General features: G+C 41.3%; 1 protein-coding gene across 5 annotated transcripts; it reads left to right on the forward strand.

The window, feature by feature from the left end:
• The first annotated feature begins 3,534 nt into the window (after window positions 1-3,534).
• On the forward strand, window positions 3,535-25,627 carry chst1 (carbohydrate (keratan sulfate Gal-6) sulfotransferase 1). 5 transcript variants are annotated; one of them, XM_084673234.1, is made up of 4 exons: window positions 3,535-3,662; window positions 3,803-3,893; window positions 9,622-9,657; window positions 23,849-25,627. In XM_084673234.1, the coding sequence occupies exon 4, from the start codon at window positions 23,890-23,892 to the stop codon at window positions 25,168-25,170; it is 1,281 nt and encodes a 426-aa protein (XP_084529360.1). In that variant the 5' UTR covers window positions 3,535-3,662; window positions 3,803-3,893; window positions 9,622-9,657; window positions 23,849-23,889; the 3' UTR covers window positions 25,171-25,627. The 5 variants fall into 5 exon arrangements, with proteins under 5 accessions (XP_084529360.1, XP_084529359.1, XP_084529358.1 ...); XM_084673233.1 differs by lacking the exon at window positions 9,622-9,657; XM_084673232.1 differs by lacking the exon at window positions 9,622-9,657 and having other exon boundaries at window positions 3,571-3,893.
• Window positions 25,628-27,040: the final 1,413 nt, after the last annotated feature.

Below are 27,040 nucleotides of genomic sequence, written 5' to 3' on the forward strand. Positions count from 1 at the left end.
GCAAATGAACATAGCCTATAAGCTGAACATTGACTTTGATAGGAATAAGGACACAATGAAAAATATGCTTGACCATCCAAAATTGGCTATTAGCAATACAGTATACTGTATTGCTAATAGCCAATTTTGGATGGTTTTGGATAGCTAGCTAGCATGACTTGATTCAACCTGGATTTTCTGTGTGGGTATTATAATTAAGAGACACAATTGAAGTTCGTGATTTTATACCAGGCTGGATGTTGATGGCATCAAGCTCTTAAAAGAACTCCTACACAGAAAACAACGAAACATAAATACATAGGCTATAGCTTTGCCAGTTGTTCCACGTCTTCCATTGGTCTCCGCCGCCCTCCGAGTCTGTCTCGACACACTTGGTAACAGTAACTGACGATTTTGGCAAAGGAGAAGACATAAGTTTTTACAAGTTTCATAAGCACTTGCTCCATACTGTTCCTCCAACGAGCAACTGAGCTTTTGTTCTGAGGTGAAGTTCGGACGTTCTGAAATCGTCTACTTTTACCTGTGAAAGCAAGCTGTTTCACCTTTGGCAGAGAATGTCTAATATGGAGAGAACTGCCACTCTCTGGAAACTTCCGGGTTCTGAACTGGTTGAAGTTCCATGTGAGGGCGCTAACGAGCAAGTGCAGAATGAATGGAGGTCTATGGAGTGGTACCCCTCAAAATCCACTTTTCTCAGGATATCATTTTTGTATCTAGTAATTTGAATTCTGAATTCGAAAGGGGAGGCAAAAAAATACACACTGGAGGCTGTTAGATTGTTTTAAATTCGCCTTTCTGTTCTAAAAAGCCTTTGAAAATGTCATTGACGTCATACACATCCTACGACCACACCTACTGCTTGACGGCAAGCTCTGGTTACTTCCACTTTTCTCTCGAGGCATCGACAACACAGCTGACAGGTTAGGCTCTCCCTGTCAATACACATGCTAGAAAGAGTCTTGGCTTACTAATGTTGTTGCTAATGTTGCTAATGCTCTGACATTCTGATTCCGCTTCGGATGCCATCAAGCGGGAGCTCTGGTCGTGTCAGTCCTTCACTAACCAATCAGCATTTATTAGCAGAATGCTAGGGTGTTATGGGCAACAACGACTCACCCTGTAAGAAATAAAAAGGACATAAGTACTTGTTCATTCAACTTTCGACCTATAATCCATGTTGAACATGCAAAAACTGCAATCAAATCTGAGATTTCTCAACGACAATCAGGCGAAAGAGACACATTTAGCCGTTTAGCTCAATAGACTCCCATTAATTTTGCACTCGACCGCGACCACTCCCAGTGGAACTCTGGTGGAACTGCAACAAAATTCGGTACAATGGGGCTTAATAGGGAGTGGGCAGGCTCTCCTTAAACAGGCTCTGGAGCATATGAGCTGCCTTCCTGTCTTAATGGCGGCACGTATTACCCATAACTCTGTGCGCGGGGTTACCGTGAGCAACAAGTTAAACAGAATCCTTTGACCGCCATTGCTCTAAGTTTTTACAATTCATATTTCAGCTAAACGGTACTTGTAAATCAGCATTTAAATAAAAATGTATCAAGAAGTGGGCAGTGTAGTTGCTGAAAATGTACTTATTTTATTGATGACACTCCTAATTTGTAAATTTGCTCAGACTTTTCGATAACGTACAGTAGCTAGCAGTGCAGTGCAGACACTAGCTAGTTGCTGCGTTTTATCATAATCCTATCAAATGAGTGAAATACAAACAAATGTTATGAGCTATTGAGCCTATATCTAACACAAGTTTAAATACAGCTTAACTTGGCTTAGTGTGACAATAAACTCAATGCAATTGACTGCCGTCTGACAAAGCGCGCTAGTGTGAGCACATAAGTGCATGCAGCGCGATTACGTAAATCCTGTCTTAATAGGCTGTTCGAAAACAACGGTTTTTAAGATACCTTACCCCGAAGAGAGCTGTCTCGTTAGACACCTGTCTAGTAAGACATCAAGGATTAAGACAGCTGTCTAAGTTTTCGAACACAGCCAGTGTCCTACCTGACATCACAGTGCCACAAGGACGCGTCTGTCGCTATTAGTGATGTGTCGATTCGTGAACGAATCCTTTTAAGGACTCTGGAGTAACGAGTCCTCTCAACGAGTGATTCGTTCATTTCCCAACTCGGTCTTTCTACGAGTCTTTGGATCATTTTTCACGTGACCTGCATAGGCTCTGTAGCTAGAGGAAACAAACGATTCGTTCATTTCCCGACTCGGTCTTTCTACGAGTCTTTGGATCATTTTTCACGTGACCTGCATAGGCTCTGTAGCTAGAGGAAACAAACGATTCGTTCATTTCCCGACTCGGTCTTTCTACGAGTCTTTGGATCATTTTTCACGTGACCTGCATAGGCTCTGTAGCTAGAGGAAACAAACGATTCGTTCATTTTCCGACTCGGTCTTTCTACGAGTCTTTGGATCATTTTTCACGTGACCTGCATAGGCTCTGTAGCCTACTGGCAGCTAGAGGAAACGAACGATTCGTTCATTTCCCAACTCGGTCTTTCCACGAGTCTTTGGATCATTTTTCACGTGACCTGCATAGGCTCTGTAGCTAGAGGAAAAAAACGATTCGTTCATTTCTCAACTCGGTCTTTCTACGAGTCTTTGGATCCTTTTTTCACGTGACCCGCATTGCATTTTTTTGTAGAGGAAACAGTTTCCTTATTCCATTTCGCGTGGCCGCTGTTTTAGTAAGACGTGAATGATATTCGCTCAAGTCATCATACTGACTGGTTTTGTTATTTTCACTTTACATTTACACTTACAGTTTAGTGCAGTGTAATTGTTCGACGTGATAATTAAATGCTAGTGTGATAATACATGACCAAATCATACAAACTCATGATACATTATTTTAATGCAGGAATTTCTTTGGTGCACATGTCATGCACTAACCTACATGAGAATATCATATGTGTTTGCAGTGATGATTTTTTCATCTTTGTCTTTGCCTCAGAATAACATGTCAACAATACATAATGATGCCGTAACATACCACAACATTATAACTAATTATATTAGGCTATAAGTTTGTCATGCCATGAGCATAATAGCGTTCATTACAAAATGGTTACATCTGCTTTAAAATAACTGAAATTAACTCTACAAACAACCGTCATGTATGTGCAACCATTTGTAAAATGTGCTACAATAAAGGCAGGCAGCTGTAGATTATCAAATCCTTTTTCCTTGTTCTTTTTCAGCTCAGGTAAATCAGCGATTTGCTGATTCTCCCTTTTGTGCTCGTTCATTGTTCGTATCCGCGAGCACGTTTCCAGTTTTCTTGACATAAGCAAATAAATGGGCTGCTAGTTTACCCATTTCGGATTGGTTTCAATCTTAGCAAAAATCAGGAAAAATTATTCTATGAATAATTATAATTATGTTCAATTATTCTATCTAGTAGTATGAGCCAGGTTCGAGAATCGAACAAAAATTATTGGTGGAGATAGTTTTAGATATGTTGACTTGAGTTAGTAGAATAAAAACGACCGGAGGAGTCGGGTAGAAAATCGGAAATGCAATACCACCTACATCCACCGGGGCTGTTGTCTCAAGCCAAAAGTCGAGGGGTGGGGGCTTGATATCTACGCGTGCTAGCAGGAAACTGTCATGGTTGCTATACTGGTTACTAGGTAGGAAGTTTTGTATTTAGGCTTATTTAAACCAGTTTATTCTACTCTACTATTTAAAGTTTACACTCGTTCGATAGCTGGTGCTAGCTAGCTAGTTGTTTTCGTCAAAAACATTACTTATTTAGCATACATTTTAACAGACCGGGAAGGCTGATTTTTTGGGGGGACCTGGCAACCCTACACACTCTCCATTAGCACGAAAGCGCCAGTGAAGAGCAAAGCAAGAAAAGGGTAAGCTAAAAACTGGTTACTGTCAGTGGATACAAGCAAAATATATGTAACTTTGGTAATCTTTAGAGGATGGGTTTGAAGGAGTTACGCCGAGCAAGGGTCGGAGAAAACATTTAAGAAAAACATTTAAGAACCCCTTAAATGAAGAAAATCTGCATCTTCTTAAATTACTCAGTTGATGATTTGTCTTAAAATCATAAAAGCCAACGTTATATATTGGTCATATTTAAAGAAGGTTAGCAGACTAGATAACAAGCTAAAATAGGAATATGAATGATTAGCCATCTTGGTTACTAGGCAACTGTTGTGTATGCCAACACATTCTAACCGCAAAAAACCCCCTGCTAGCTCTAGGCTAGCAAGCCACACCTACATAGCATTACAGGGACATACTTGATGCAAAGCGCCTGGACGCGCCGCGAACGGCTACGACTGAGCAAAAGCTGTTCACACCAGACGGGCATTCATTCGCGCCGGTCACCAAGCCTTTCAGCTGGTGATGGGAAGTTCGAATCATTTTACATTTCATTTTATAGCCAATTCCCTGGCCTAAATACTTCCACTGCAAACACGTATCATATCATCATATCATGCTAGTACTTAAACCATCAGATACTATTTTAAAAGAAATTCCAGCATTAAAATAATGAAAACAGGGAAACAGGGAAAAACAACAACATAAATCACTGTAGCGGACAGAAAATCAAGGCATATAAATTCACTTGGTTTGGTTTTCCCCATACATGCAATGCGTGGAACTTTTTCCGCCATATCACCTAAGTCCCATCCTATTCACGATTACCTGCTGCTGAAAACGACATGTAAGCAGCCTAACTTTGGCAAATTGATATTTATGTTTTGTTATTTAAAGGGGCAATTGATTGCAAAACCGATTTTACCTTGTCATAGTTGAATAACGACAGTTCGGTGGGTAAAATGAACATACAGGGAATATCAAAGTCCATTGACACCTCTTTCCTATTCAAATCTCAAAAAGAAAAAGAATTGCTGTAAATTGCTGGTCTGTATCTTTGTCACGCTCCAGAATTTACATCCAGACCAGCCCGAGGTAGCGTCTATCTCCGATACTAGTTTTGCTGCGCGCTGCTCTGTGTAGGCTACTTATAAGAATTACAAAGAAGAACGTTTTGAATTATAACAAGGATATTGAAATGGACCACGGTCATAAATGCTGTGCAGGGAAGGCTAACACTCACAGTCTTCCAAAGGAGCCAAACATTCAACAGGCATGGCTGCTGTTGTCTATGATAAGATCCTGGCGAAGTTCGACACTCAATCATTCATTTGCTCTGAACATTTCACCCAAGACAGTTTTGACAACCTTGGACAATTTCAAGCAGGATTTGCTAGGAAGCTGAACCTGGAAAGAGGTGCTGTTCCGACTGTATGCTCATTGCAACCGCAAGCTAATAAGGACAGTATGATGTTCTGCTAACAGTTATTAGCAATGCTAACGTTTCCTGTATATAGCATACCAGGTAGAATGCTAAATATGTTTCTACACACATCAAATGACTCTAGCTAGACTAGCTGTAGTCGGCATTAGAAGGGAAGCTTCCGAAAAATTGCCAGAAAACGAACAGCAGTCTGGATTATTGCTAATGCCTGCTGTATAGATAATCTATTTGAAAGAACTGGAGAAAGGCAGGTGCTAGTTACAGGATACGTTAGCATTGCTAGTAACTGTTACTTGTAGTAACCAGGGTAGGAAATTTACATATTTTTTAGAGGGCAATTTTTTCCCCCACTGACAAAAATCCAGGGGCATTTTTTTTAAAAATTGGGGGCACTTTTTGAAACAACATTTAGTCATGTAGCAGACGCTTTTATCCAGAGGGAGTCAGTTGGCTGAGCGGTTTAGGAAATCGGGTTAGTAATCAGAAGGTTGCCAATTCAATTCCCGTAAGTCGCTCTGGATAAGAGCGTCTACTAAATGTAATAATAAGACCTATAGACCTAGAATGTCTTATTATTACATTTAGTAGACGCTCTTATCCAGAGCGACTTACAGTAAGTACAGGGACATTCCCCTGAGGCAAGTAGGGTGAAACGCTTTGCCCAAGGACACAACATAATTTTTCACGGCCGGGAATTGAATTGGCAACCTTCTGATTACTAACCCGATTCCCTAAACCGCTCAGCCACCGAACCTTTGTTCAAGATTATAAATTTGCTTATTTAGGCTTACAGTATGAGCAATATTCATCAAATGGCAATAATATTACTATTACTGTAAGCCAGTGGTTCTCAATCCTGGTCTTCGGGATCCCCTGCCCTGCATGTTTTAGATGTTTCCCTCCTCAAACACACCTGATTCAAATTAATGCGTCGTTATCAGGCCCATTTATTTGAATCAGGTGTATTGGAGCAGGGAAATATCTAAAACATGCAGGGCAGGGGGTCCCGAGGACCAGGATTGAGAACCACTGCTGTAAGCAGAAGTCTACAGATTCAAATAGTTTTCTTCGATTTATTTTAACAGAAAACATAAATCAGACCATCATATTCAATTTTATCTTATTTCTCTGTGGTTATTAATTGTTATTATTACATTCATTTTTAAACATTTTTTCAACTGCACACTCAACTTTCCCCAAATAGAGGATTGGTTGTCAACTACATGGCAGTTACTTATGAGGATGGGGAGAAAATCATTGACTGACTGCACTCTGTCTAACGTTAGCCAAGTTAGCTAGGCTAACTTGCAAGCAAGCCTTTGTGACTAACGTACTATCAGAGCTGGCTAACGTTAGCTTACTAACGTTAAATGAGCTAAAGCGAACTAAATAATTAACAAATAATTACTACTAATTATCACCGTAGCCGATGGCGTGTTGCTTGGTCGCTGGTGACGAAAGGCCACTTAATTTTTTCGCTCAACTAGATTTAAAAAGAAAAACTCGCCTGTGCCGGATTGACAACAACTTTGGCAACTCGTTGTCCACAAGTTCGACATGCTTCGCTAAAAATCGGGTCCACTCCAGCTTGGAATCTAGCTTCCATTTTTCGATGGTCGCTGCAAGTGAATTTCATCTTTGGAACCTGAGATGGTGACGGAGACTGTTTACTGCTTCATCAGTTCTCCTCACACTCGCAGTCACTCACAGGTCTGATTAAGAAGCGCTCCATTTTTTGGAACGTGGGGTTCTTTACGCACACGCACATTAGTCAAGGCAAAAATCAAAAGCATTATATAGAAACTGGACGAGGTCACAATGTTTTTGACAAGTTAATTAAATTATCATTACTATTAGAGGAAATTTTGGGGGCATTTTTTGCCCCTCTCCTAGTGATATCAGGGGCAAAATTATATTTCTTGGGGTCAGTTTTGCCCTTTGCCCTTGTGTATTTCCGACGCTGGTAGTAACACCTAGACTGTAGGCATGTAAACAAGTTTAGCTTGCTAACGCAAGAGCATAGGTAGAATGTGTGATAATTTAGCCTAGTTTATTGGCAATGGGGCTAACGTTGATTCATGTTCCTGACTGTGTTTCATTCAAATAAATAACCTGTGTAATGTAAATCTACAATTCACGATGCATGTTTGTCCAGATCTTTGTCATGTTATTTTTCAGCAAGATATCTATAGCTAGCTAGCTAACTGAAGCCGAGTAGAATCACGATATGGTTTGGTTGCTAAGCTGTAGCCTAACGTTCTACCCACCTATGTCAATCCAGTTTGCTTCAACAACAGAAGTGGAAACAAGTAATGTTATCATTTCAAATGATATATAGTCAAACTGTTGAAAACAGTGTTGTGTAGACACGATAGATTTATTTGCGCGTTTTTATTTCAAGTCTCCAACTTCGATGTTTCAGCGAGTGCTGCTGTTGGCCGTGTTGCGTTTTTGCTCCCCAGCTTCACTCGTTGAAAACCAACCAATCAGCGCGCAGCTTATCTTAATATCAATGAGCATACCATAAAAGTAGAAAAGCTAGTGTTTTTTCCCGGGAATATTTCAGAGGATCTGTCAGGCGGCATAGAACAGCACCCGGGCCATTTTCAACCCAACCAATGTTACATACCCTATTCGGAGACCTTAAGGAACAGTGTGAAATACCCCAAAAACCCAGTCAATTGCCCCTTTAAATTGTGTCATTACATATGCATGCACTGAAGGACCGACAAATCAGCGTTAAGCATATTCCTCTTCTATTTAAAGGGTGTTGTAATCTAAATCCCATCCCCTACCATGCCGAATACATGGGCCATAAATTACACATAGACCAAAATGAAAAAATGTGCATGTTTGGGGGCACCCGCTTGGCCAGAATTGTGGCAATGGTAACCATGCCCTTTAGAAATAATTAGATTATTTTTGATGAGGTGTACAGGTGAGTACTATACTATGCAAAGCAAAAGTAATATTGTTTCTCTTAACAAAGGAGCACATAGATGATTGACAGCACTCATCCCATTTCTGCTTTGTAGAACATTTTAGCCCTCCTTACCTGTCATCACATGCTTCAGCGCTGCAGAGAATCTCACCTATTCCCCTTTCTCCTCCATGACACTATATCTAAACTCACATTACCCTTTATCCTACATACACATGGGTGTCTGCGGACATCACTTACACACAGTACCCCTCTCCGCAATTAGTAGGCACCCCTTTAGGCATTGGCCAGTACGGAGCCCCTAAAGGGACATGGAAAAAAAAATTCTGGTGTGCACGAGATACTTTCTGGTGCGCACAGGAAAGTTTCTGGTGCGCACGAGATACTTTCTGGTGCGCAAGAGAAAGTATTTTCTCAGACACTGTTACTTGTAGGCGAGGTAGAGGCTCGAAAACCACATTATTTGGTGGCTGGTGGATCACCAATAAAAGCTGTGCGAGTTGCAGCATATTGCTACAGCCATCAACTGTGCCAGCGATACCCCAAGTCGAGATACAATTTGAAAACAAAAGCGTTTTGTTATGAACAGTATTAAAGTTTGAAATCATAACGAGGACGTAAAGTGTAGCGATTGCGCCGGGGCTTATAACTGTATTTCCAGTTTTTGACATGATGATATATGCACATTATTAAATACATATATTTGGTTATACACTGTGTTCTGCAGTTATCTAAAGGTAGGATATATGATGTTATCCTGTATTCCATACAGTCAGGGCATCTCCTCCTGCACCCATAGTGGACCATGTGATGTTGAGACAGCCACGTTTATAAATGAGACCCCTGGTCAAGACGGGTGAATCCCTTGCGCCAAAACAGAAAAACACAACTTCAAAATGTGTTTTTAATGTATTTCTAGATAATATAGTGGTGACGACTCGCAAGCAAACTTTTAATGTCCTTAAAAGTCATTTCTGTGCATGCGGTATCCACCAGATACCTAAGCGTGGTAACAAGAAAGTTTCTCATGCGCACCAGAAACGTTCTCTTGCGCACCAGAAACGTTCTTGTGCGCACCAGAAACGTTCTTGTGCGCACCAGATTTTTTTTTCATGTCCCTTTAGGGGCTCCGTAGGCCAGCTACCAAGCCAGACATGTTTATTATCAAAGCTCCATTTAAAATATGCTTTTTTGCGCTCCCTATCGAGCACTGAATTAGTGAATTTGAAAATGTGTTTAGCAAATTAAATATATCTTCAGTATGTCTGGTCTATGAATTGTATATCATTGAGTCTAATGCATTTAATGGATTTGTGTATGACTGTTGCACCAACTGGACATGTTATATTAACATATACATTTGTTCCAGATGTGCAGTATAGTCAACAATGGGATGTGGGACCAGGTGAGGGTCGACCATGGAAAGGAGTTTTACCTGTGCCTGTACATGCAGAAAATCCCCCGAAAAGCAATGAAGCCTTGCAGCCACCTTGAACTGTGCGCTAGATGCGCCTGCACCTACACATTTCCACCAGAATTCCACAATCAAAATACTACAATAACGAAACAATCAAAAACATATTTTTCCAGTTTTTCAGTTTTGAAACACAAAAACCGCAACAGAACTACTGATTTCTGTTGTTCTTTTTCCCCATTTTTCCGTTCTGGTTTATAACAGAAAAACCAAAAAATACGTTTGTTTTTCGGTTTTTCCGATTTGGTTTTGAAACGGAAAAATGAAAGAACAAAGGGTACACAGATTCACGGATTATGACAGTTTGTATGATCTGAAAATAACAAACCCTGTAATTATTACTTGTGAACGAATATCATTCACGTCTTACTAAACCCAGTCTGCTGAAAGTGAACTAAACAAATCCTTTCTGTTTCCTCTTCTGAGCCTATGCAGGTCACGTGAAAAATGATCAAAAGATCCATCTCCGAAGACCCAGTCAAAATGAACGAATCGTTCCTGTTTTTTCTAGCTACCAGTACTGAGCCAATGCAGGTCACGTGAAAAACGATCCAAAGACTCGTACCCGGCAGATGAACGAATCGTTCACCTCCCAACCGTGTCTTCGGATCTATGTTTCGTTCTTCTGACAACCGTGTCTTCAGATCAATGATTTGTTCATCTGCCGGGTATGAGTCTTTGGAACATTTTTCACATGACCTGCATAGGCTCAGGTGGCCTACTGGTAACTAGAGGAAACAAACGATTTGTTCATTTTGACTGGGTTTTTGGATACCGATCTTTGGATCATTTTTCACGTGACCTGCATAGTCTCAGTACTGGTAACTATAGGAAACAAACGATTTGTTCATTTTGACTGGGTCTTCGGACGTATCTTTGGATCATTTTTCACATGACCTGCATAGGCTCAGAAGAGGAAACAGAAAGGATTTGTTTACCTCGTTCACTTTTGCGTGAGAGGAAACAGAAAGGATTTGTTTACCTCGTTCACTTTTGCTTGACAAGGTTTAGTAAGACGTGACTAATATTCGTTTACAGATGATAATTATAGGTTTAGTTATTTTAACTTCTCGGCCACGAGAAAATTAACGAATTGCTCTCTGAGACTACTCGTTACTCCCGAGTCATACTAATGATTCGTTCAAAATGAACGAATCGTTCACGAACGACACATCACTACTTTTAGCTCCTCTGAGCTTTCCTTTTTCACTGACATGGTACATAAACATGGCATAGGCTTTATTTGGGAAAAGTGTTATTCCAACAGCCGCCCCAACAGCATCCTTCCCTACGTTGTCCTTGTAAAATTGGTGCTGGGGGTCATACAACTCCCTATGCTTTTCAACTTCGAGAAATAATGTAATGTCGTCCATCCAGTGCCGCCGCTCCCATAACGCGCACTACGCGTTTTGCGTAGGGCACCAAGTCCTGAGACACCAAAAATTTGCCAACTGAAAAATCATCATAGTTATTATAATTATAATGCCGATATTATTTCAGTAGGCCTATATAAATTGTACGCACCTTTTAGGCATGTTTATCACAAAACAGGCAAAACAAGATATATTTAATTGCTCAAAGAACGTTACGATGGTGCCCCCACCCCCACCCCACAAAAAAACTAATACACACTCAACTTTCCAAGCTCGCCCTTCTTTTCTATCTCAGTGGTCTGACGAACTTTGACAGTAGGCTAGGTAAACTTTTCGAAAATGGCCTCAAAAAGACAACAGGAGTCAGGGGCAGAAAAAGAAATAAACTGCAAGATGATGCCTGTGCATCACATTCAGGTAAGTCCATGTTTAATTATTGTTAAATACGGGAAATATGCTGCTAACTTATAGTTAGCCTATACATACACCTCGAACTAGCTGACGTTATTGCTAATTTTAGCACACTCAAATATGTTAGGTGCAAACTAAATTTAGATTTTACTGTTAAACAATATCTATGCATTTGAAATAACTGACGCCAGCTAGATGTTACTTTAATGTACATTCTATGATGCTTTTATATACGATTGATCAAATAGTTTTTAAATGAGTAATAAAGGTGGAGAGCTCCTTGGCTGCATGCTTTCAGTTTTAAATGTTTATAATTAATTTGGAAAACTATGCTAAGAAACGTAAGGGTGGGGCTGAAAAATTGAGACAAAAATACAACATGCACTCAAATAAAGGCCCAAAAATTTTGCTCGCGCACATTGCGCGCTCTCATTAACTCCGTAACCAGCATCATATCAAACACAGAATGTGGATGCATTGACAGGGCAGCTGTGGTGGTCTCTCCTTGAGTTTCTCGCAGATTTTTTTTTCCTCGCTGATTGCCTGCGATCTGCGGTGATCGTTTTGGCAGCTGGTCAAATTTTACCGCCAGATGCTTGCGAAATCGCCTGCAGGATGATAAAATACAACATATTAGTTGATATATTTGAATAAAAAAACATGTTATTAGGATTTGACTCCATTAATTGTAGACTACGGTGAACATTTGTAAAGTTGTAGACTTTATAATTTTTTTCTCAAAATATTACTTTGGAGGCCTACGTACAATATTCACTCTGTATAAAACCTAACTACACAATGTTGGTAACAAACGGCCGTTCCATGTGGTTACCCTGATAAAAATGAACGGATTGATCTGTTGAGCCAGCATGCCCGTAGTTGTTTTGTGTGTTTGAGAGAAACGAGTTGTCACGCGTTGCACACAACACACACACGTTAAGACAGTCTACCGAGAGAGAACCCCCAAGTCGATTTTGAAAATTAGCGAGAAATTCAAGGAGATGGACGACATGTATTACCCCCAGCACCAATTTTACAAGGACTACATAGAGAAGGACAGGGCCGTTGCTAGGAATTCTGGGCCCCCTGAAAGAATATCGGTGAGGGCCCTGCTCCCTGACTTTTCTTCGCCAAAGATCAATTTTACACCACTTTTTTCTATAAGACAATATGTATTTAAATGTTTTCTTTATTTTTCTGTTTCTCTATGTTCTTGACAGTTCCTGACGCAATGCACCCATTTTGTTTATTTTTTACTTATAAATTTTTTACGTATAAATCTACATTTTGCCATTCATTACAGAATCGAAAGAGCTGAAAGTGCCCTAATGTGTAAGTAATTGCCGATGGTACAGCAGTTCACTAATAAGTCAAAACAGCCAACAAGTGTCTACCTCACTCACCCACCATCACCAGCATCTTCACTATCCCCTTCACTAGTATCTGTAGTAGCCCTACTTTCTGGTATTTGTTATTGGGTGGGGTCTGGCTCTGTAGACAGCAAGGACAGTCAGTGACTTAAGTAGACTTATAAATACATCTATATTTTCCCATTCATTACAAAATTGGAAGAGCTGAGACTAATGTATAAGTTTGGATAAAAGCGTGGTACAGCAGTTCACTAATAAGTCAAAATAGCCAACAAGTGTCTACCTCACACACTCACCATCTTTGGAGTGCTGGGGGTGGGGGTCAGAGGACGCTACAGCTGATTCTGGAGTAGCAGCACATAAAGGTTTAATTATTTAATTTCATATTGCTTTTGTAAACAATTATGGTTATGTTTCATGGAACAACTGATAAAGAACTACATATCTTGTCTTGGCATAAAAATAAATAAATGTAAATTGGCTTATCAATGCCATAGCATAGAAACAGCTTCACTTTATTATTGTTTGAGGACAGCAAGCTGTAAGATTAGCCCCTGCTTAACATTAACAAGACTCATGTCAACAGGCTACCATAGCAGTTTAGTTTTAGCAAACACTCATGTAAGAATGGTAAATTGTGTCCTACTGCTACTGGAATTTTTTGACAGCGTATTATAACGTTTGGTGAATTATAACCTTACTGATCTTTTCTGTGGATTATATTTAGTGGATAATTTTGTAATGTCAGCCTTGTCAGGCAATTATTTTACACCGCTGACCACACGTAACGTTAAATGTTAGTGTTATTCGGTTAACGCAGTAATGTTAGTTGCTGGCTAAGCACTCAACATGTTGACGTTGGATGAGGCAAGCTATGCTATTGCTTATGACTCACAGGGCACCTGTGCAGCTGCCAGCTAGCTTAACATTCTCACCTTTCTTCGAAAAAAAAACTATTCTGGGCTCCTGATGTGCTCCTGGCCTTTCTTTTCTTCTCCTCTCTTTTTTGGCGTCCCGATTTCTGTTTCTGTTTTGGCATTGTCAGTTCTCTATTGATAAACAGCTGGCTGCTGCTGCAGTTCGTGAGCAATAACGTTATGTGCAAATGTTCAAAAGAGGAGCGAACCATGGACAACCACCGTTGTTTAAAGGACCGGTGTTATGGCTCGAATTATTCTTTTTTTTTTTTTTTTTTTTTTGCTTGATTTTGTGGCTTTGTTTTAACTCTGATGCATTAGTATGATATTAGTTAGGCCTATGCATAATTATTTAATCATAGAAAAGGAAGCCTACATACATTTTCCTAAATATAGCGTACACAGAAGTGTCAAACCTGCGTCCCTGAACTGTTGTATAGTGGGTTAAGCAAGGCAAAGTTCTATAGCTGAGAAGTGTATTGTGCAGAGCACGCTTGGAAGAAAAAAATGTATAGGGGCCTGTGCCCCAGTAGTGTCTTACGTCTTACAACGCCTCTGGATGGGAGTAAGATTCGGTATTCGGTTTCGGAATTGTCGGAATCTTAACCAGTGGATTCGGTATTTGGCCGAACCCTAAAAATCTGGATTCGCATAAGACAGAACAATATTAATTATGTCAGTTCGATACAGAAAATTCAAGACTATTTTACTGATGAAATACTGGCTAGCTCACTAAGAAAAATACTATATTTAAAGTAGGGCTGCCGTAATTTGTCGATGTCATCGACGACGTTGACGCTGAAAATGCGTCGACATCAATATTTTAAATAAACGCATTTTTTTTTTAATTATAAAAAAAATAATTAATAAACGCTTCAAATCATTATAACAAATGTTCTTCTTCAATATCACAACGTAATTGGTGCTTGCATGACGTCAGTCGTTGTTGGCTCAAGTCTTTGGTCGGCTCCAGTCAACGCTCAAATATCATGGCAGCTGCAGCAGAAACCGACTTGCGCTATGCACGAGCACCTGAAAAGAAAACATACAGGCGCTATACTGGATGATTGACTGCCAGAAAAGGCAAAACCACCGTTGTGGACATCAGACATGATGTCTATTCATGTTTATAAGGGAGAGCCTTTTTAATATATGTTGTCATTGTAGCTGCTAAATACACGCATTATTAAAGCTATAAAGTTGTCTGCCTGCTACCTTAGAGTTTCCATTGAATAAATGTTTAGGTAGGTTAGAATCTGGGTTTATTCTACGTTGGTTGATAGAATGGCTCTCTAGGTTAGCTTTTGCTATCTAGTTAACTTGTTAACCGTAACCATGACGCGTTGCTAGGACAATGGAGGCGTATGAAGTGATTTAAAGACGTTAGCCCTTCTCCGGCTCTAGTGTGTGGTAAATGTAGACTACCTGGTTCTTAGATAATTGGTGAGTATCGCTATCGAATCATTACCGAACTGGCATAAGCACCAGCCCAGAACCAGCACTTTGGAATTTTTGGTTTAAAAGGGGTGTGTGTTCGTATGTTGGGATATGTTATGTACCTTATCAAAATATTTTAATTAATGTTGGAGTTGATAGTTTAAACCTACAGTTTTGCACTTTAATTTGTAAGCCTTTGTTTGTTTGTCAATGACATATACAGTTTGTTGTTTTCAAAATAAAATGAACTGAAATTGTCAAAAAAGTGACAATTGTTTTAGGAAAATTAATCGTTTAGATGAATCGACTAATCAATAAAATAGTCTACAGATTAATCAATAGAAAAATAGTCTTTAGTGGCAGCCCTAATTTAAAGGTTTATTTCAGTAGGTGTGCTGTCTTAATGGCTCTGGACTACACAAAGTTACAACGGTTTATCTTATAGAAAGACAACAAGGATTGGATTTTCATTGTCATTGACATTGTTATTGATTTCATTGACAATATAAAGTGGATACTTTCAGTGGGCCTATAGATCAGTGAATTATGTTTCACAGATTAAAGGTCCATTGACATTAGGGCTGTCCCCGACTAAGATTTTCTTTGGTCGACCAAGACTCGACTACAATGTCTGAAAATCGACTGATCTAAATTTGAAACGCTTTTTTTTTTTCTCACAAAAAAACAAACAAAAAACGTACAAACATTTTCGCATCCGACTCAATGGCTGCTGGACATTGCAGATTCAGCCGCTAATAGCCTACTAATAATAAGACTCGTATCACCAGTCCTGTTGTAACCGAATGCCGATGGTATTTAGTGTCAGTGTAGTACAGTGTATTACAATGTACTACAAATTAAAAATATTGTTTGTTTAACATGCAAATCATCAGAGAGCGCTTATCACTGCTTGAACTTGCAGCATGCAAACTTAGGGGAGAGCGGGGTAATGAGAGACATTATTTACATTTGCTCCCCTCTAGGCGTGCTAAAATTATGTATCAGTAAAATGTACACACTTCCCATTAATTCAAGATTTCTCCTAGCAACGGAAATTATCAGAATGTCTTCAGGACAAAGGGCAGTGAAAATATGATTGTTTAAAAAAAAGTGGTCTTGTGTCTCACTTTACCCCAGCTTAGGGATAAAGTGAGACAGACCAGAGAAATCAAGGGGGTAAAGTGAACCAGCTACGGGTAAACTGATCCACTTACATTTTCCACTTACTACCATAACAACACATGTTGTAATCGTTAAAATCCTGACAGCTACATTGACAACCACACATTCCAAAACTAATATTGGACATGTAACAGAATCATGGGGATTGGTCAATTAAGCACATATATTTTAACACTTGAAAGTAACTCAGAACAAAATCATATACAACATAATATAATTCAAAATGTTTTAATTAACATTTATATCTCTAAGATTTAGCTTTGTGGCAAGATCAGTTGGCCTAAGTTAACCTACAGAATCATGTGATCTCTTGCATACCCTAGCCTACCTGCACATTGTTTCTCTGTCCAATTGTCAGGGACAGGGATATTATTTTTCTCTGCGTATTCAAATGCCAGTTCATGACACTTAACTGGAGAAAGGCCATGGAACTGGTCAGCTAGTTGTTTCAAGTGTTTGGCAAGCTCCTCCTCCATCTCATCTGTGAATATTCTCTTTGCCTCAGCTACTGCACCCCAGGCTACTGATTTAACTTTCCCTTTCTCTTTTTTTTGTATGAATCTTTTGAGAGTTGACTTGTCAATATTTCTATCCCTTCCAGCTTTTCTTAAGGACTTCTTTCCTTGCATGACCTTAGCGGCTGCACTCTCCATCTCTGCGAGGGGTGTTTGGCCCCAGGTTGTCTTCCTGATGTAGTTCCTTGGTATGATGGCTTTTCTACAATGTTTATGACATAAAAATAAAACATATGTCATGTAATATTACACTAAATTATGTTTAAGACTAAACTTGTGCTTCATGGTGGGGTAAAGTAAGACAGTGTCTCACTTTACCCCATAGCATTTGTCTTACTTTACCCCATAGCCACTATTTTAGAAAAAACAACATCTCTTAGCAATTCAGGCTAATGTTCAGCTAGCATCAATCACATGGTTTTATGTTGAAAGTTCATTGACATGTATGATATAAGTTTTTCTACCTGAATCAATTTGTTTTGACACAACAGTTGATTAAGTTCACAACAAGAAAATGTTCTTTTAAATGCAAAAAACACATTTTTGTGAAAAAACATACTTACCACAGCACCAGCACCAACTTCTCCTTCATGGCAATGGGGGAATGGGAGGGGCTTGAAAACATAATGGTCACATGACCACAAATGTGTTCCATTGCCTAGATACAGGGGGTGTCTCACATTACCCGATGTCTCACATAACCCCGCTCTCCCCTACGTAGAAGCTGAGTGGGGAACTGTGCAACAGAGAAAGATTTTGTTGTCTTGGCCAGAGAAGATAATGTCATTCGATTTGGATGTGATTCTTATAATAGGCATATTTATTTTTCAACCCAGCGCGTTAGCATGAGCGAAGTAGGGCTAGGTCAACTTACGTTTTTCAGGTGGTAGGCTACATCATATTCAACGTTTAACTATGGAAAAATAAACCGTTGTTGGCAGAGTTTGCATTCAACGTTTTTCGAGTCACCCGGTACATTGTAAATGTAAATGTACTTTAATGAAATGCTGCCTTACCACATATTTCTTTGCCATTTTGACTAATAATACCGACAAAGTATGCTATGGCAGAGTTTGTAGTTCTGCAGCCAATTGTGCTTGTGCCGTGTGCAAAATACAAAACCGGCGGGCTGCACTACAATTTGCACTCCCGGGGGGGGGGGGGGTGCTGTTGATACAGTGTACAACACTCGCGTTATACTTGATGCTATCCACCTTTACATTAGACAGTAAATGAGCTGTTAGCTGCAGAGCTAATGCTACAGCCACATTCTAAGGGTAGCAAGCTAGGTAACCATACACAGTAAAGCAACAAAATGATATAGCGTTAGTTGACTTGTCCAAGATTTGTAGCTGGACCAAGGAGAGTTAGTACTGATGCAGAATTTAATTTCAGACGGTCAGCAAGGCCAGCTTTGTATTTGCTCAAGTTGAGGAAACAGTTGTGGCTGAAATGTTTGGCGCAGACAAACAAAACTTTGGGAAGTTGTGTCGGCGCATTTCCACAGAAAATCAAATTAAGACACTAGGTTGTCAGAGGCTCGGATGAAGGAACTGTAAAAATACTTTTGTTCTCCTTTGTACATCCAAACACTGAGCAAATGTAGTGCTTCGTTTGTTTGCAAGCCATGATGTCTCTCGAGGATAAAAACACTTGCCCGGTCGTAGCTCAGTTTATTTTGGGCGGGCCAGATTCTCTGGGCGGGCAAAGCAGAGAAAGGGGAGGTAACCTTCCCTATTGTGACGTCATGATAGGATGATTTTCAAAACCGAGTATTTGAGTTCTCATTTTCTCAAAACCGGAGGAAAATACCAAGGGCTTTGTTTACACCTATCGAAATTTCTAGTCGTTGGGACCAATGGCTGGTTTTCTTGAGACATGGATAGTTGGGCATATGACAGGAACAATATTCGTACAAATTTAGTCTCCTCAGTCAGTTGTTGTGTCTTATTTATGAGAATGTGATACAGAAAATACTATTTTACAGCATTGCATAGCACAAAGAAAAAAATACAAATGTTCATGTAAACATAGCAAACACTTCTAATGCTGACCGATTTTTTGCGTGGCGAGTTATAAGCCGCATCAAAATATAAGCCTCACAACCACAAGAAAAATGTACAATTGGGGTATAAACCGCGGTTTTATTTCCTAAAATACGGTCCATGGAAAGTCAATTCAAACATGCCTATTTGCGTCAAAAACGCTTCAGCTTGCATAGCGGCTTGTAAAAAATAAATAAATGAATTGGTCATGTATTGTGTATTTTGAAATGAACCAATAATCGGGAAATTACAAAGACTTCACAATTGGCTGGTACAAACACACGGGGAGTGATTACATCTCCACCAAGTCGGCCTGCCCAGTTGGTAGTAACATATTTAAATATGGCTTCTGTTAAAAACGGCTAGTTGAATATGTAAATTGACATGTGTGTGCTGAACATTGGTAGTCAGCACGTACTTGAAACTATCATCAATGTATCTGAAGTTTAAGTTAAGTAGGCTACTTCAGAGATGACAAATAATTTCAAATAAGATCTGAGAAATATAGGTACCAAAGCCACTGACAAGAACTGTCATCACCAGCTGCATCACGGGCAATGCACTATATCTATGATTTCAGACATATGTGCGTCACCGACATTATCGCAGGCACTGTGCCCTATCTATAATTCCAGGAATCTGTGTGTCTTTCCCTGTACTTAAGTCACCTTAGATAAGAGCGTCTGCTAAATGACTAAATGTGTGTTTGTGTGTGTGCCACCAATTTTATCATGGGAACTGTGCACCAGTAGAATGAAATGACCGTAAGAGCTGGGTGCCAAAACGGAATAGCCAATACCACAAAGCTCCATTGGGGCCTTTGCTTCAAAATGAGGAGCTCGGGGAAGGGGCTTGAATTACACTCCACATAGCACCGTTAATCCTTTTGTGATGTGGTTCTGTGTGTCACATTGTTATTCAGCATAGAAAATCTCAGGCCAGGAAGTGCACAGGGTATCCGCGGGGTCTTAAAAAGTATTAAAAGTTGATAAATCCATTTAGGGAAAATTAAGGCCCTTAAAAGGTATTAAAAAGTCCCGATTTTAAGTATTAAATTTTGTTCACGCTTTGTCCAAGAGTTTGACTCCAAAAAGAATGCATGAATTTATTTTCCTCCCAATGACAATTATAAACAAGCTCGGTCTGCGAGTCACGTATTTTGCAAAATGCATGGTTAGGTGATGTGTCGCCCTCAACATGCCGCGAAACAAACTCCGAAATGGGGAAATGTACATTTGCGTCCATTGGACGCAGATAGCAGCCCCAGCTGTCCATTGCCAGTTTCTGTGCTCCACCAGCGACACCACCACCCAACAAAACAGCTGAACTTGTCAAAACAGCTACGACAGCGACCTTTGCCCCATCGTCTGCCGACATCAGGGTGGCACATCAACGATGCGCGCGGAGGTTATCTGGTGTCTCAATACTGCGGTGAATCACCGCTCACTGAACTCAAACATTCAAACATTTCTATAAACCTTGCCTTTTATTCTTTAATTTATTATTTTGAGCTTTGTTTCTTCCGAGCTTATCTGAGTTCTGTTGTATGGTTGTGCTCTATATATTTATTTGCAAACTACAACTGTTTATTAAGTTTAAGGTTTTTTGCAGATTAGAACTTGAAGTGGCGATGAGGTCTTAAAATATTTTGAGAAGGTCTTCAAAGAGTCTTAAAAAGGTATTGAAATTAACTTCAGGATTCCTGCATATACCCTGGTGCAGCTGGGTGCTGCCCAATATCCCCTGCCATCATTGTCATCTGCATTCTCCTCATCATCAACATCAGCGTTTTGATCATCATCAATGTGTTGGCAATCTTTAATCCTCATCACCGTAAACCACCTATGATATATATCTGTCTCTGTCTGTCTATCCAGCCATCCATATATCCTGCATCCCCATTATTGTCATTCTAGCCACCAATATCATCATTATCATAAATGTCATCGTAGTGTTTGTCACTAGTCTGGAGCACTCAGCCTAAAGGGAAGTGTTCATCCTGAATTCTCCCCAATCAGACCATGACCACTGATGAGAATGCAGTAATCAAGTGTGTTGCTTCTGTGAGGCTGATTGAGCTGCTGTCTTCATTCTCTCTGGGGGCAATACATGCTACAGGAAGGTTATAGCTCCAGAGCCACACAGGTAGCACACACTGTTTCGCTTGTCTATGGCCTCCATTTTATAACAGGGTTATAACAATGATATGGGTTTATATATCATTGTTGCGCCCATTTGAGGATATTTGCAATTTAAGCAGGCATCTGTGTGATCTGGACAGCCTTTAAACAAGTAGTACACACTGTTTGTAGTTGGAATATGAGATAGGAATTTACAGTCAAATGTTGGATAACATCCAAGTTTGTTTTTACAAGAGAGGCGCTTGGCTACAGCTTCCCTCCGAGATACTGTCACAGTGTTAGTGTTGTATGTGCTCTGGTGTCCAGTCACCTTTAGCAGAGTTCCTAGATTAAACCCTTTGACGTTCTTACCAGTTAGAAAGCTCCGTTGAATGATTCATTACGGTTGAGAGAAACAAGAGAAAATGTTCTAAAAGATAATGTACTAATTTAATGTCAAGGTTGTCCTGTTTATTTATTTTTTGTTCAGTACTTTTTTCCCCCAAAAAAAGGAAAAGCAAGGCTTCTTTACTTGACCCGTTTTGCCACTCTATCTCAAAAATGAGCAGGGAGACTCTGAAATCCCTTAACAACCCTGCTCACCTCAAGGTTACACGCTTGGCTTTGCATCTTTATTCAACTTTATTTGGCAGTGGGTGGGAGTGTCAGCTGTTCGAGTGTGAATAAATGAGACATGGTTTTGCAGGCAGGGTTTAGTCATTCACTGTGATTGAAGCTTGTTTTGCAAGTATACCCTAACTCTTATCTACCAGCCATTATTTCAGAAATCATTGGCACAGGGAGCAAAACACAGGGAGTGTTTTTGTTACTTTCCTAACGCTAAAATGGGTTATACTGCCACGGCCAGACAGGTTCTTCTTTTGTGGCTATAGCACATCATACTGTTAGTTTCATGACTCGTTACTAATGCCAAGCCATCTCTTCTCCTGCAGTTATTGAAGAATATATATCCTTTCACATTCTAATGAGAGAGACTGAATCATGTTTGTCATTATGCTTTCATAATCATATAATAGTGTGATCAGGTTTTATTGTTTCGGGGATTGTTGAGGAATGTATCATTTAAGAGGAATGGTAGGTTGAAAGAAAAGTGGTTTGATATTTAACTAAATCACCATTGATTCATCTAGATTCAATGCCTCTCTCCGGTAGTCTTCTCTTCCCTGGCCATCTGTGAGCGTCTGTATGGAGCTGAGGGCGGGATGGACGAAGGGAGGGATGCGGAGGAGGAGAGAAGGATATGATGGGAGGTGTGGGGTGGTCCAGTTAGGGCTCTGCTTGGCAGTTGGCACACCTCACACAGCGAAACCAGCCTGCCGAGCCCTGGCAGTCCGTACACGAACCACAAAGTCATATACAGATTAGGCGCTTCTCAGAGAACTGATCTCTGCGTGTGATGCTATGATCTGCCTCGATCCTCGCTATGTTCGTGAACGTCCGCTTGGACCCCCGACTTATTTCTGGCGTTGTGATTTGTTGATTTCCTTACCGGGAAACAAGCATTGATTCTGTTTGCTTGTGTGGTGTTGTTCGAGCGTTTCATCTCGTTTAATGCTCAGATGTGTCGCGGACAACAGGGCAGCTGCCCTTCGACGATGTCTAGACCGAAAACACCGGATTTCTATGGCAATAACGTTTGGATTTTTACTTCAATTCATAACATATGTAGATTTTACTAGCCTAATATGCATTTATAAGGTAAGAACGTGTTATTTGTTGGCTGCCTTTAATGTTAGCTTTTTTTGCATTTTGCATTGTGTGTTAACATGAGCTCTGAAATGGCGGAGTGTTCAAGTTTACAAGATGAATAACCATTCGAAAATGCTTCGTGATATATGACCTGACGTCTTATTTGAGCGGGCTGATCATCCCCGAATGAGACCGTATTTTGTTGCACTGCGGTAAATCAGATGTCGGTGCGCGCTGTCGTCAATTGTTCGCTGTCACATCCATTCTGTGCCAGACTTGGCGTTGCGTGAGACATTGCTGGACGCTTTTCTACAGGTGCTGCCACCTCGCCAGCCCTATATGGTGTTGGCTGGGAAATATTTAGTACTTACTTGAAGTACAACAGGACATGTATAGCCTTGACTTGACTGTATTGGATATCACGTAGGCCAGCGGTAGCCTATACTTTGGAAAAATCAACAAACTAAATGTATGGGGAAATTTGCGCTTTTGTTTAATTCGTTTTCATTCGTACATAAAGAAAGTCACTTGGCTTAGAAAAATAATTGCTTTTAAGACAAACCCATTATGGATTTGTTTGAATATCTCAGGTCAATATATGATACAGTTTTCTGATCTGAAAATCTTGTGATGTCTATCACAAGCTATATTGTCAAACGTCAACGCATATCTTTTTCAAGCTGGCTTTTTTAATGATTACAAGAACAATTGTCAAGCCAATGGCATAGTCTATATTATGCTTAACAACACTTACAGATATTTGAATTCCGAAATACAATTAGAGAAATATTGTTTTGTTTTCAGAGGAAATCCTCATTATTAGGATATAAAATAGTAGATTTATACATCTTTGAAATGGTCATCGCTTTTGTCTTTGGTGGTAAACACTTTGCTGCTCTGTTATCTGCCTGCTCTGTTATCTGTGACTCTTTTGTATAGCCTAAAACATGAATAATCTCAACGTAATGAGGGATCCTTATAACTCCTCTCTTCGTCACTATTCACTCTCTCCTCGCTTTCAATCTCTCTGTCCTCCATGCAGGATCTACCCATCCCTCGTCGTCTAGATGAAGTTATCCAGCCATGCAATGTTCTTGGAAGGCCGTGATTCTGCTGGCCCTAGCCTCTATAGCCATACAATACACAGCCATACGGACGTTCACCGCTAAGCCCTTCCAGTTGTGCCCAGTCTCCAGCCCTGTGAACTGTGGCCTGGGCTTGGGGCTCGGTCTCGGGGGGCAGGAAGCAGAGGGTGGTGAGCTCCGGGGCTGTGAGGAGATCTCCAACTACAACGCCTCCCGGAAGACCCACATCCTCATCCTGGCCACCACCCGCAGTGGCTCTTCCTTTGTGGGTCAGCTGTTCAACCAGCACCAGAACGTGTTCTACCTGTTTGAGCCCCTCTACCACGTCCAGACTGCGCTCATACCGCGCCTTTCTCACAGCCGCAACACCGTGGACCGCCGGGTGATGCTGGGCGCCAGCCGCGACCTCCTCCGCAGCCTCTATGACTGCGACCTCTACTTCCTGGAGAGTTACATCAAGCCCCAGCCGGCAAATCACAGCACTGATAAGCTGTTCCGCCGGGGCGCCAGCCGGGCACTGTGCTCCCCTCCTGTGTGCGATGCACACGGCCCCGCCGAGGCAAACGGAGACGAGGGCGAGTGTGTAAGGAAGTGTGCCTTTCTGAACATGACGCTGGCGGCTGAGGCGTGCCGAGAGAGGCGCCATGTGGCAATAAAGACAGTGCGAGTCCCAGAGGTGAGCAACCTGCGAGCCCTGGTAGAGGACCCCAGGCTTAACCTGAAGGTGGTGCAGCTGGTCAGGGACCCCCGGGGGATCTTGGCCTCACGCATCGAGACCTTCAGGGACACCTACCGCCTGTGGCGCATCTGGAGGGCCACTGGGCGCAGGCCCTACAACCTGGACCTCACCCAGCTCAGCATGATGTGTGAGGACTTCCTGAGCTCTATCACCACGGGGCTGAGCAGGCCCACCTGGCTCAGAGGGAGGTACATGCTGGTGAGGTACGAGGACCTGGCTCGGAGCCCTCTGCAGAAGACCAGGGAGATCTACGAGTTCCTGGGCTTGCCCATGGACAAGAATGTGGCCGACTGGATCCAGAACAACACAAGAGGGAGCAGCGACCTGTCGGCCAAGCACAAGTACGGTACGGTGAGGGACTCTGCAGCCAACGCGGAGAGCTGGAGGCTCAAGCTGCCTTATGACATGGTTGATTACACCCAGACGGTGTGTCAGCACACCCTGCAGGAGTTGGGCTACAAGACAGTGAACTCCTCCGAAGAGCTGAAGAACCTGTCCATCACGCTTATCGAGGAGAAAACTTTTATACCGTTTTTGTAGCAAAGGTCTTACTTATCGTATCCTTATTAAACTTTACTGCACAACTATTTTTGATATATTTATATTGTAGCCTTAATTTCCTTCTTTCATATTTGCACTAAACCTCCAGAACCTTGAAGGTGATCCTGTGGTAATATACTACTGAACCACGTCCATATCAGCACAACACCCATTCAGTCAAACGCTGTTTAGGACTTTCAGTGTGTACCAGTGTGCATCTAGTGGTGAAGCAGATGAGAGGTGTTCAATTCAAGTGACATGAACAAAAAGAGAAAAAAAGCACCATCCTACTTCAATCTCCTGAATGCTGACCGTTGCATTGACAAATGTGAATGTTGATTATTTGTACATCCAGTTCAACTGACCTACAACGTCTTTACTCACTGTACCCAATAAAGGTTGAAGATCTCATAACTGAGTTACTGAAATGTATGATAGGATACTATGTGCAATAAAAGAGAAGTGAATGTTTTTGTCCACCTCAGTGCTTCAGTAGCTTCACATCTCGGTCCCTGTCACATCCAGACAGCCAGATACCTCAGGACAACAAGGCTGATGTGACAGTCTCTGAGGTAAGGTTAGACCAGGTCATTGTCCTGCTATCTGCTAGACCTAGGATCAATACAGTATGTGATATGTTTAACCTTGCACCAGGTCAGGAGATATAGGCTGCAAGCTGCAGGTGACAACACAGTCTTTAACCAGATGAGTGGCTAGGCTGGAAGGGCATGTCACGGAGGTGTCTGCCATGTTGAAAGGATGCGTGAAAGGAGAGAAGGGAAATAGTTTCAGGCAATCTCCCTACAAAGCTGACCTCTTCTCTAGCTGTCTCCTCAAGTTAGATTGTGAGATGGTGACAGCGTGTCAGTCACTCACAGCCAGGCATGGCTCCCTAAAGCAGATCTAGCAGGTCCAGACTCAGAGCAGCTTGTGTTCAGTGCAAACTCAGGAGGAGGGTTTAGCTTGAAGATGGAACTGATTGAGGAGGCTTGGTCAAACAAACCAAATGTAATCATGAGGCATTTCACTCAATCTGGATCCGTCATTCTGAATCCTCCCTCCTGGCACCTTCTCGCCAAAACAACTGATTTGCCAGGGAGAGATGCGTCACACCCATATGGTAAATCTGATAAGCAGACACCCGCAGGATTTGGTTCTTTCTCTGTGTTGTTCTAGAAACGTCTCTGATCACAGATTTGTTAGGAAGTCCCTGCCAGCTCTTTCCGCCCCAGTGAGAACGACACTGCCCGGCTCCTGCCAGTAAATGAGCTGCTACGCTGAACCCCATTAAAAAATGTATCACTGCTCTGGGCGAGTTGATTTGTTTGTGCGCAGTAAACAATATCAAACCCTGGATGTTGAATAGTTTCCTGGAGTATCTGGAGATGCTTGTCTCTGCAGTAGTTGGTGTCTTTCCTTCACGGCTATGACCTGCTATCCCCCAAACCCATCCTCTCTTCTACTCACTCCCTCCTCCCATCAAGGGGACAGTTCTGCAGGTGGGAGATGGCCCAGCAGGGCCCTGGTTCAGGTGTGTTCAAGTACTCCGTAGGTGTGAAAACATTGGAATTTTTCATCCAGCTCTTTGGTTGATTTCAGCTGCAGTCATGCCTTCTAATCAGTTCATTGACACACATGCACAAGCACACAGGTGTGCATGCAAACACACACACACTGGCACACAGACAGGTACACACACAGGCAAGTCAGACATGCATGGAAAGGCTCATGCTGTATCTCATCTCTCCTGTGTGCTGAGGCAACAAGCTGCCCAACTGAGAGGAAGGGCTAGTCTAAGATGTATTTGCCCCTCCCACTTCCTCTAGGCCTACTAGTCAGATATACTGGCATCCAATCAAACCTATTGATC

Source organism: Hypomesus nipponensis, chromosome 14 (assembly GCF_054491055.1).
Source record: "Hypomesus nipponensis isolate SF chromosome 14, ASM5449105v1, whole genome shotgun sequence".
NCBI lineage: Eukaryota > Metazoa > Chordata > Actinopteri > Osmeriformes > Osmeridae > Hypomesus > Hypomesus nipponensis.